The sequence below is a fragment of the Sycon ciliatum genome, chromosome 5 (assembly GCF_964019385.1).
Source record: "Sycon ciliatum chromosome 5, ocSycCili1.1, whole genome shotgun sequence".
Lineage (NCBI taxonomy): Eukaryota > Metazoa > Porifera > Calcarea > Leucosolenida > Sycettidae > Sycon > Sycon ciliatum.
In genome coordinates, this window is record NC_088647.1 from 4,743,461 (window position 1) to 4,755,297 (window position 11,837).

An 11,837-nucleotide genomic window follows, 5' to 3' on the forward strand; every position below is an offset into this window, starting at 1 on the left:
GTGTAGCGAGCATTGTGGTGGATATCTACGGACAGTAAGCACAGGTCCACATGTAGATCTACAATCGGATGCAGCGTTCAGGGAGTCGTCAAACACCATGGACGACTTTGCATGTCATGATTGGAAGCTGTGGCCTTAGTAAAAAAACAAACAAAACATCTGGGGACAGGGTCTGTTGTTGATAGTGCATGTATTAGAAAACATGTCACATTGTGTGCAGGACAATCATGGACCATCAGTGATTTAGAGTAATCACATCTATCCCACAATTGGCTGACTGATTTGTTTTGTCTAGCCCCGGATCGGAAGGACCCACCCTGGCAGATGTCTACCACACAAGAACGCCATGCCAACGCAAACACAGCAGCAACGAGAAGTAAAACCATGTCTTTGGGTGAAAGTTAGCGGCTCTCCTGGTCCAGGAACATTTGACTCCCTCGTCAACCGTGACTACTCAGAGGCGGTGCATACAATACGGTACACATGTACCGATAGCGCACGACTGAGTGTGTAATCAGCACTCCAATCACCCACTGGCCATAATACAAAAAGCTTGCACAGAAATAGGAATACTTATAAAGTGATTGCTTGGAAGGTAAATGGCGATTGATTTCACTATAGAAGTGTGCACTGGTGGGGGGGGGGGGGGGGGGGGGCAGGGGGATTGAATTGCGAATTGTGAAGATGCCAATGTTCTTCTAAGGAAAGTTTCGACACGATGGCCAGCATTCATGTGTGTTCCTTAGCGCAGGAGGGGGGGGGGGGGGGGGCAGACGTACACAGAGATACTTTGCTTTGAAAACATATCGGTATTTACGGACGGCTCCTAAGAGCGGAAGCTCATATTATTCAAAAAGTGAAGTCAATAACTGCTAGCAGCAATCTGAACACCGTGCATAGATAAAGCACAACGGAACCCAATCAAGTCACAGCCTATAAAGATAATAGAGCAATATCTGCGAGTCAAGAATCAAGCAAAGATCGGCAGAAATCCAATAGAGGAAAAAACACTTCTCACATCTCCTACTACCACTTTGGATCTCTTCTTGGATTTGAATTAGCCCCGGGGTGGCATTCGGAAAATAAACGGGAACATGGCACCAAAGGAAATTGGGCCGTTCGATATGAATCTCTCCAGGCATCTTTGGCCTGCACAGGTTTGCTGACAGTGAAGCTCAAAAGTTGTGCGTGGTGAAATAGTAGATGCATGGGCTTACCTAGTGCAGGACATCTGTCAGTGTGCTGCCAGTCTGTTATGTACAACAACAATGTGTGCTGGCAATGTGTTTGCTGCAGTGTATGTGTGTGGGTGCTGCTAATACGTTCTGTGCAACAACAATGAACTCGTGTCACACACCGGCTACCATACTAAATCTCAGCAAAAGGTGCTTTCAGATGCATGCTGTGCATGAGTGTGACACACTCTGTTACCACAATGGTCTCGACACACAGTGCTACCCATCACACCTACAACAGAGTGCGCAGGGACTCCACAGCACCGGCTGACACTGTGGCCGGTAGTGCCGCGATCAGGGCAGCGCCTTGCAAACGCCGCCATGAACATGTCCCTGCACTGGTAGAAGCAGATGCCCCACATTGGCCCTGACACACAGTGCTACCCATCACAGCTATGGGTGGGTGCACAGTGGTTCCATCACCGGTCACTGTGACCGGTCGTGCCGATCAGGGCAGTGCCTTGCAGTCCCCGGCCATGAACATGTCCCTGCACTGGTAGAAGCAGATGTACGGATCGCAGAACAGTCGCTGCATCTGCTCGGACAGCAGCTGGACGTTGAACGGACGTTGCAGCGTCGCCTTTGTGGCCTCGTCCATCAGGTTTGGCAGGGAGGTCACGTGCGGTAGATTATACCCGTCATCACCAGGCACCTCTGCAGAACACAGGAACCATCGGAGAAAAGGGAAACGGATCATTTGATGCAGACAAGGGGAGAAGGGCTGATATTGGCGAGATGAAGAAAAAAAAGAGAGAGAGCGGAGAGAGAGAGAGAGAGAGAGAGAGAGAGAGAGAGAGAGAGAGAGAGAGAGAGAGAGAGAGAGAGAGAGCAGGGAGAGAGAGAGCAGAGAGGGAGGGAGAGAGCAGGGAGAGAGAGCAGGAAGAGAGAGAGCAGGAAGAGAGAGAGAGAGAGAGAGAGAGAGAGAGAGAGAGAGAGAGAGAGAGAGAGAGAGAGAGAGAGAGCAGGGAGAGAGAGAGAGAGAGAGAGAGAGAGAGAGAGAGAGAGAGAGAGAGAGAGAGCAGGGAGAGAGAGAGAGCAGAGAGAGAGAGAGAGAGAGAGAGAGAGAGAGAGAGAGAGAGAGAGAGAGAGAGAGAGAGAGAGAGAGAGAGAGAGAGAGAGAGAGAGAGAGAGAGAGCAGGAAAGAGAGAGAGAGAAATAGACAGGGAGAGAAATAGAGAGAGAGAGAGAGAGAGAGAGAGAGAGAGAGAGAGAGAGAGAGAGAGAGAGAGAGAGAGAGAGAGAGAGAGAGAGAGAGAGAGAGAGAGAGAGAGAGAGAGAGAGAGAGAGAGAGAGAGAGAGAGAGAGCAGGGAAAGAGAGAGAGAAATAGACAGGGAGAGAAATAGAGAGAGAGAGAGAGAGAGAGAGAGAGAGAGAGAGAGAGAGAGAGAGAGAAGAGAGAGAGAGAGAGAGAGGCGGTAGGGCAAGACAAGAGAACAAGACACACATACTAGTACCCAGGCCAACGTATCATGCATGTACTGTACACACCATATCTTCCAGAAGGCCAGGGTGGAGACGTTCACTAGCATAACAAATAATTATAATGTACACGTACGCTGGCTAGGTACATCTTAAGTTAGCTTTCCTCAGTGCCCAATGCCTCATGACAACCATGCGATAGTGTACTGAAGTAGCTGACTGAAAACTACTGCATCCTACTCACAATACATGTACCTACGCAATGACTGATTGTATTGTTTATGGGGAAAACTGGAGATACTCCACTTAACAATAGAGTATCGGGCAAGGATTGATGGATTTATCAAACATCTTTACTCGTTTCACCCAATAGCCCTTTGCCATACCTTCTCTGTCCGCCATGCTATCAAAGAAACACCACGGCGCTTTGCCGGCATTGTTATCCTCGCCGCACTTCACAAACGTCACGTAGTGGCTGCGCTTGATGCAGACGACGGCAAACAGCTCCATGGTCTCCAGGCGTGCAGCAAGGAGAGGACTGGCGGCCTGCGCCTGAGACACTTCCTCGCGACGGTGGTCGCGACAGTGGCTGCTCCGTGAGTAGCTACACCTGTGACACAGGTAGTAGAAGACGTCTGTTTTGCTGCAGTCGTGGCAGCGTGTCTTCACCTCAACAGAGGCACACCGCGAACACACAATATGACCTGAAAAAACACACAAACAAAGAGGACCAGCAAATTTTTGATAGTTTTTATTGGACTCGGATTGTGGGCAAGGGCAGTGCTGTTAGAAATAAACCAGTGATTTTCCGACCAGAGAAGTTGATTATCATTCCATATCAGATGGAGCTTAGTGGAGCCTAGTGGAGCCTAGTCGGAGCTTAGTGGAGCTTAGTCAATGCAAGAAAACACACATGCATCAGCATCTGCATAAGGCATTATCATTTTTTGGTTGCATTGGCTGCCCTACCTCCGTTCAGGACGTTGGAGAGTTCAGCTGAAACGACGGTGCAATGTGGTTGTAAACCTTGAACTCGCGGCCAGACCGGGGCAGCTGCAGAATGAGTACTTTAGGCATCTACAGGGGTGACACATCAGAGACATACAGTGCATCATATGTAATTCGTACTGATTTATTTGCTAAGAATAATGTTAGCAAAACTCCCCTGTAGCCCTATCATGATCATAGTAACTTCCAGCGCACACCGTCGCACTAAGTCCTTGGCTACTAGGCTAATTTGTAAAGACTTGGAGAGACTGAAGTTTTTTCTTCATGTTCTTTTGTGCAGGCAAGGACTTACTGTGGTTGTGTGCGCTTGAACTGAGTTACTATGACAATGTGTTTACATTTCCAGAATTGCAAGGCAGCTTTCATTCATGACCATTGCCTGCTGTGCCTTTCCACCACACCAACATGAAAGTCAATACATTATAACTATCAGCATGTGTACAGGATATATACGCCACATCCAAGCTCATGCATGACACATGCAGGGCACATGCAAAGGGGGGGGGGGGGGGGGGGGAGGATATGCAGGACACATGTAGGGCACATGCAAAGGGGGGGGGGGGATATGCAGGACACATGCCGGACACATACATGGCACATGCTGGGGGGGGGGGGGGGGGGGGATATGCAGGACACATGCAAGAGAGGGGGGGGGGGGGGGAGGGATATGCAGGCCACATGCAGGGCACATGCAAAGGGGGGGGGGGGGGGCAGCACTTTGTGTAACCCTGGATGGGACTTTTTCATCTTCTCAACATGACTGGCAGAAGTGTAACATGAGAACGCTAATCTGTCGGTCCAGGTTTCAATGGTCATGACTGCATAACTAACACGTGTGAGGCGCAGCTGTCCTTCACAGAACGACTCCTCCATCAGCTGCTGGATGGTGGGCAGCGGCCAGTTGTCGTTCCTGTTGACAAACATCTGGTATGTGTAGCTGGTACTTGCATGACCACTTGCCCTGCACAATCAGCACATGGAGCCGGCACGCACAAAGATCAAATCAAACCATTGCGGCTCAGAGGCCAGCCACATCATGTACAGAACCGTCACCAGTAAGTCCCTGTGGGCATGTGGTGGTCAGTGGCTATAATGACGTCAATAGCCAGATGGTGTCTTCCTGCAGTCATGCTTAAATTTCACATGCCTTTTTTGCTGCTTAGTCCAGTACAACATTGCCGGGCCAAATAGATGGCCATATAGATGGCCGAAAGCTCTTTCGCATTATCAAATTTTGAGTTTCATATTCATATAGATTAGGGGTGAAACAATTATACCGAATACTCGAGTACTCGCTCGGGTTTTTCAGAAATAATCGTACTCGGAATAAATCAGAGTACTCGTTCATACGTGGTACATGCATTTACCACAGAAATCTGCAGTTTCAGAGCAGCATTCGGCAGATATTGACGTGCAGACTGGTGGTGAACATTTGTTCACGAGTAGAGAGAGCCCAAATGACCCAGCAACCAATATACCAGAGAAAAATGACTGCCACTCGGTTCAATCAGGGTTGTATCATGTGATTTTAAAAGGCCCTCGGTGTGCAATTTTTAGGAGATGAAGAATACTTGAATACTCGAATATTTGATCGGAGAAAATCAGAGTACTCGAACTCGGGATTTCAATGCCAACTTTCACCCCTAATATAGATGCAACAAGACTAACGTACGGAGGTGTACTAGCTCGCAGGTCTAGGATCACCGAGGCTAAGTCAAAACCAACAATCTCGTCGAGCAGGCCATGCTACAGGAGGTAACATACTAGTACATGACGGGATGGGGGCATACTCGCTCAGAGCTACAAGCACACATCATGTATGAAGCCGCCAATGACTTACGATATGGAGAGGAAGGGTTCCACCTGTAAGACCTTCTCCCATAGAAACACCAGATACTCCTCAGGATCTACGGCATAGAGCAAACACCCATACACAAATACATCATAATCCTTTGGTTTGAAATCCTTGCCGGCACGTACAGTGAGCTCCTTCAACACACCGTCTCCAATACACCATAGCCCATGCAGGCAAGGGTTCACGGCGTCCCCGCTATCAAGCGACACAAGTCTGTGCTATTGCAGTGGGGATGAGCATGGAGCAGGGTACACCAGCACTTGCCAATGCACTGTGGGAAGTAATGAACAAATATTCGTCACGCATGCAACAAGCCCAACCAACCTTTCTCAGCAAACTGTATTCCGGCGATGAGCTCCCTCAGCAAATGCCTCAGCTTCAGAACGTGTATATCCGACACAAATCCGTTCCTGCAAACCGCAGGCAATCAAGCACATGCGCATGTAACACAAAATCCGTTCTCCGTTGGCCATCGTACATAAGGGGAGGCTAGACAAGACACCGACGACACCACACATAGCCTATGCGGGTAGCTGTGACTTTCCGGGTCACATGGCAGGTCACCTGGTGGCCAGCTCTCTGTCTGGCTCGCTTTACTGGATTCTACTATTTCTAGACTGTATTCTTCAGGCTCACTCGCATTGCAAACTTCCTTGTTATTGTGTTTCCAACTAACTAACTACTAAAGAAGAAGACTACTGAAGACTAGCCGAAAGGGAAAGGCACCTGCGTCTTATAACAGCAGGGCAACATAAAGGCACAGCAGGCCGAGCAGGGCGGCATAAAAGGCACATGTGAAACCAGAGACCCGGACCCGTCGAAGCATGCAAATGAGGGCCGCTCTATCGCCTGACATGAATGCATACAAACCAGTCTACATGACCATGCGTGCACATCTCCCCCTTCACTCACGAAATGGCATATGAGTGAGTGCATGAGCAAGGCAGTGCAGCAGCAAGAATGAGCGCACCGGAAGGCAGCATGTGGAAAGTGCAGACGGACAACCACAAGAGAAAACATCAGACACATCAGAAAAGACTAGAGACAGCACACCAGTGTCAGAGCACCAGCACTCTAACTAACAGAACAGCGCAGCTAACTGTCTGTCTCGACCGGGCGTCGCCTCACTCCACAGGGAGCGGAATGAGGCGTTGGATGGCTCGCCGGTAGATCTTGCCCCGGATCTCAACATCCACCACCCTGACGCAACTGTCTGGTCCGGGGAAGACACGCCTCACCCTGCCCAGTGGCCAACTGCCCTGGGGTGTGTCGGGCTCGATGCACAGCACCACCTCATCGACAGCGATGTTCTTCTGCGTCTTGCGCCACTTCCTGCGCTGGTTCAGCAGTGGGACGAACTCCAGGAGCCATCTCCTCCAGACCTCCTTCACTGTGCGCTGCACGACGGCGAAGCGATCTCTGGGGTGGACTTGCTCTGTGGCGTTCAGTTTCTCTTCCAACGGCAGAGGTGGGTCGCAGCATCCTGCAAGGAAATGCTGCGGAGTCAGCAGCTCGAGGTCGGCGGCGTCGGCACTGACTGTTGTCAGCGGACGGGAGTTGATGAGGTCCTCTGCGGCGACGATGGCGGTGTGTAGCTCCTCATCAGTGAGCTCAGTGGTGGCCAGTGCGGATCTCAGAGCGCGCTTCGCTGCCTTAATCATAGCTTCGAAGACACCTCCAAAATGCGGTGCTCTGGGTGGGTTGAACCTCCACCGGATGTGTCGATCAGCGAGACTGCGCGCGATCTCTGCGCGATCGAGCTGCTCCACGGCTTCTCGTAGCTCCCGTTCAGCCGCGACGAAATTTGAGCCGTTATCGGTGACGATGATGCTTGGCGTGCCGCGCCGCTTAACAAACCGGTTGAACGCCATGAGGAACCCCCCGGTATCCATGGAGTAGGTGAGCTCCAGATGGCAGGCACGGGTTTCCAGGCACGTCATGAGACAGAGGTAGCGCTTCGCTCGGGTTCTGCCTAGTCCTTGCTTAGTCTGGAACGGCCCGGCAAAGTCGATGCCGCAGTGCGAGAATGGTTGGAGAGACCCAGCAGTCCGAAAGTCCGGCAGAGCGCCCATGATCTGCGCCGCCGGTACACCCCAGTTCTTCCGACACGGAACGCACGACTGGCGTGCCGTCTTGACTGCTGATGCACCGTTTACTATCCAGAACCTCTCCCTCAGGTTGGACAGCAGATGCTGAGGTCCCACGCTGTGGCGGCACCTCCGGTCCTCCTTCTCGATCAGCAGCCGCGTGACAACGTGCTTCTGAGGCAGGATGATCGGTAAGCGTACACGATATGGCAAGTGTTTCGCAGCCTTCAAACGGCCTCCGACCACCATCAGCGGTTCAGCATGTTGATCTAGCGTCGGGGTTAGCGCCGCCAGCGGGTCGCTAGCCTGCATTGGCTTTCCGGCGGCCAGACGCTCCAGGGTTGGGCCGTACGCGTCCTTCTGCGCCTGTCGTATCCAGTGCCTCTCAGCGCGGCCTACCTCACCCGCCATCAGCTCTGGCACGTTGACAGTAGGGTAGTTCGGGTTGGCTGCTCGCGAAGTTGACACTGCAACGGTGACGTCTTGATCGCTGCTGGTATCCTCCCCCTTCATGCCGACGCGTGGCTTGCGGCGGCATCGGCTGACAAACCGGTAGCACCACGCAGTCACCCTGAGCAGCTGCTCCCAGGTGCGGTATCTGGACGCCTGGAGGCGAGTGGTTGGCGTGACGGCAAGCGTGAACGTGGTCTCCCGCTGGATGACGCCTGGCAGACCTTCTGTGGACGCCGACTTCTCAGGCGGCCATACGTCTGGTTGCTGCGACAGGAACGCGGGTCCGTGCCACCACACCCGGTCCTCCGCCAACTCCTTCGCTGGTAGCCCACGGGTACCCTTGTCGGCGGGGCTCTGCTTGCCAGGTACGTGCCTCCACTGGGAGGGCTTCGTGGCGTTCTGTACCTCTGAGACGCGGTTGCCGATGTCGACCTTGAACCTGCGACTGTGCGAGCGGATCCACCCCAACACGTTCATGGAGTCCGTCCAGAACGTGTGCTCGGCGACCGGGATGTCCAGAGCGTTGCCAACTTCGCTGCTGGTCCGCAGACCCAAGACGGCGCCGCGAAGCTCCAGCTGGGGGATGGTCTGCCGACGAGCCGGGGCTGTCTTGGCCTTGGCCATGGCGAGCGTCACCCGCACGTTGCCGGATGCATCCTCTGCGCGGATGTAGGTCGCGGCAGCGATGGCACGGTCAGACGCATCCGTGAACGTGTGGACGGAGAGGATGGACTCCGTAGCCGCCTTGAAACTGCGTGGCGCGTTGATGGCGGCCAGGTCGGGCAGCTCGTCAAACCACTTCCTCCACTTTCTGGCGTGTGTGGGAGGAAGCTCGTCGTCCCACGCCTGATCCAGCAACCAAGTGTCCTGCAGCAGCACGCGGGCACGGATCGTGAACGGCGCAATTTGCCCACGAGGATCGAACGCCGACGCCAGGCCGCTGAGGACGGAGCGCCGTGTCAACTTGGTGAACTCTGGTCGCTTGAAATGGAAGCTGAAGACGTCTTTATCCGCTGACCAGGTGACTCCCAGCGTCTTCGTAGTAGGCAGAGTGCAGTGGATATGCTCACCGACATTGAGTGTAGCGGATGCGGCTTGATCAGCAGCTGGTATGCTCTGCAGGACTTCCGCGCTGGTGGACAGCCACTTGCGCAGGTGGAACCCGCCGCGCGACAGGATGTCCTGGAACTGGACGCGGCTCTCCACTGCGTCGGCCACCGATGGGCGCGATGTCAGCAGGTCGTCGACATAGCGGCTCCGCTCCAGAGCGTCGGTAATTGCGGCTGAGTATTGCGGGCCGAATCTGCGCAGTACCTCCTGGACTGCCTTGCCCGCCAGGTAAGGCGAGGCCTTGATGCCGAACACCACGCGCTGAAACTCATACACCCGCGGCTGGTTGTCGTCGAAGCGCCAGAGAAACCGGTGGTATTTGCGGTCCTCTTCCCTGAGAGCCACTTGGAGAAACATCTCCGAGATGTCAGCTACAAGTGCTACAGGCTCGGCACAGAACCGGATCAGGACCTTGACAATGTTGGTCTGAAGTGCCGGGCCGCTGAACATTTCATCATTAATCGATCGCCCGTCCCACTTGGCCGCGGCGTCGAACACGATCCGCACCTTGGTCGTCTCCTTGTCGTTGCGGACGACCGGGAAGTGCGGCAGGAACCATTGCTGAGCATCATCGGCGTCCACCTCCCTGCTGGGCACTTCACGGATGTACCCCTTGTCGAGATGGCTCTGCAGGACGTCGTGGTACTGCTGTTGTACTCTCGGGCGGCTTTTCAGTGAGCGTTCCAGGCTGCACAGTCGTTGCGCGGCTTGCGGCCGGTTGGAGGAGATGTGGGGCTCGGGATCAACCCACGGAATGCCCAACTCCACCCTTCCATCGACGAACCGGGCCGTTGCGTTGGTGCGCTCCTCCACCTGGCTGTCCTCAGCAGATGGCATAGCGTCGTAGCAAGGCGGCCGTGCGCCGGCTGACTCCATGCCGAGATGGTTTCGGACGAGCGTCTCGAGGCTCAGATCCTCTGATGTAGGCGTGATGACTGCTGAGAAGCTGGCAGGGGCCAAATCTGCTCTTCCTGGGCTCAAACACACCCAGCCCAGTGGGGTGAGTCGGGCAATCGGGTGGTTTAGGCTGCGCTGTAGTGGCTTCCTGCCGTACGGTGTGCAGGTCGATGGCGTTGAGACCGATCAGCACGTCGATCCGCCCCTCCACTGAGGGGAACGGGATGTCGCGGAGATGCTCCCAGCTCTGCTTGCTCTGGCTCCAGTCCACCGGCTGCACGCTCGGGCACACTGTTGGCAGCGCCCAGGCGCGGAACTCCGATATCGAGCCGTCAGCTTTGTCGACCGCGACGGTGACGTGCTCGTACGTACCGGTCACTTGCCCGCCGCCCAGGACGGACGCCGTCAGCTGCTTTCGTGGGCCACACACGCCAATGGCAGAAGCGGTCTGCTGCCGGATGTAGCTGGTGGATGACGCAGGATCCAGCAGCGCAGTGCCTTGCACCCTCCTGCCGTTGTGGCTGAGGACAACAGGTACCGCCATGAACGACAGCGGCAATGCGTCGGGTGGTTTGTCCTCCTCACGCCGCTCAGCTGTTGCCATGGCGGTGTCGAGAGCAGACGTCACGTGTGTGGTGTGTGCCTCCGTACACGACTCGGTTGAAGCGTCAACTGTGACGTGAGCCGTGTGACGACCGTGTCTCTCCGCTGGTGCTGGCTTGGTCGGCTTGGTGCCACCGGGCGCATCTCGCTTTGGCCTGTAGGAGTGCAGCAGTGCGTGGTGTCGTCGTTGACAGGCGCCACAGCTCATCTTGCACGCAGTGGACCAATGGCCAGGCGACAGGCAGCAGCTGCAGATGTCCTTGCAGGCGCGCACAAATTCCCATCGCTGCTGAACCGTCAGAGATTTGAACCTCGGGCACGCGCTCAGGTGATGCGTGCCCTTGCAGCTTGCGCACTGGTCTGGACTGACCGCGAAGGTGAAGTCTCCTGACCGTGGCGGACGCTTGGGCGTGACGCTGGGTGGGCATGGCTTCTGGGACTGCACGACTCGCCGTGCACTGGCTGGCTCCGAAGCCGCGATCCGTTCGTTCACCCTTGTGAGCTTGTGAACGCGCTTGAGCAGGAACGCGGCAAATGCGTCAATGTCACACTGGGTGTCGTCCTGCTTCTCAAAGTAAGCTGAAAGGACCGAACGCGGCACCTTCTGCGTCACTGAGAGATACAGCTCTCGCCCGGGCGCTATCCTGGCCACCCGCAGGTTCAACAGCGTGTTCCTCAGCTTGACGGCCAGCGTCTTCAGCTCATCCAGCTCGCGCTCCGTGTTGATTCGCGGCCAACTCATGAGCTCGCGTTCCTGCTGTTCGAGGCTACGGTCTGTGCCCCCGTACCACCGATCCAGCTCCTCCATGATGGCGGAGTAGGCGCCCGGGCCGTCTAGCACATCCGCGATCAAGTCGTCGGCCGCTCCGTCCGCCAGTGCCTCCCGCAAGTGCGCGAGCTTATAGTCCTCTGACAAGAGCGGGTTCTCGTGTACTAGACGGAGAAACCGCTGACGCCACTTCACATATGACAGCATCTTGCCATTGAAATTCAAGTGGCAGGTCCAGTGGCTTCAGGGACCTGCAAACTCCCATCTGGAACATAGCCGCTCCGTCTGCCCAGTCGACTGCTGGGTCGGTTGCCCTGGTGGGCGGGAAGTAGGGTTCCGCTGCAGGGTTGAGTCCCGCTTCCTTGGGCTTGAAGGCCTGCTGGACTGGACGGAGTCGCAA

At 54.8% G+C, this 11,837-nt stretch overlaps 1 protein-coding gene across 1 annotated transcript in view; it reads right to left on the reverse strand.

The window, feature by feature from the left end:
- Positions 1–538: 538 nt before the first annotated feature.
- LOC135817276 (uncharacterized) overlaps positions 539–11,837 on the reverse strand; it is a 20,733-nt gene continuing 9,434 nt past the window's right edge. The window contains exons 6-11 of the mRNA XM_065330427.1: positions 5,843–5,928; positions 5,504–5,570; positions 4,495–4,624; positions 3,625–3,732; positions 3,042–3,359; positions 539–1,889 (exon numbers count right to left, since the gene is read on the reverse strand). Of these exons, the coding sequence (XP_065186499.1) occupies positions 3,631–3,732; positions 4,495–4,624; positions 5,504–5,570; positions 5,843–5,928 (385 nt within the window). The 3' untranslated portion in view covers positions 539–1,889; positions 3,042–3,359; positions 3,625–3,630. The remainder of the gene's footprint in view (positions 1,890–3,041; positions 3,360–3,624; positions 3,733–4,494; positions 4,625–5,503; positions 5,571–5,842; positions 5,929–11,837) is intronic.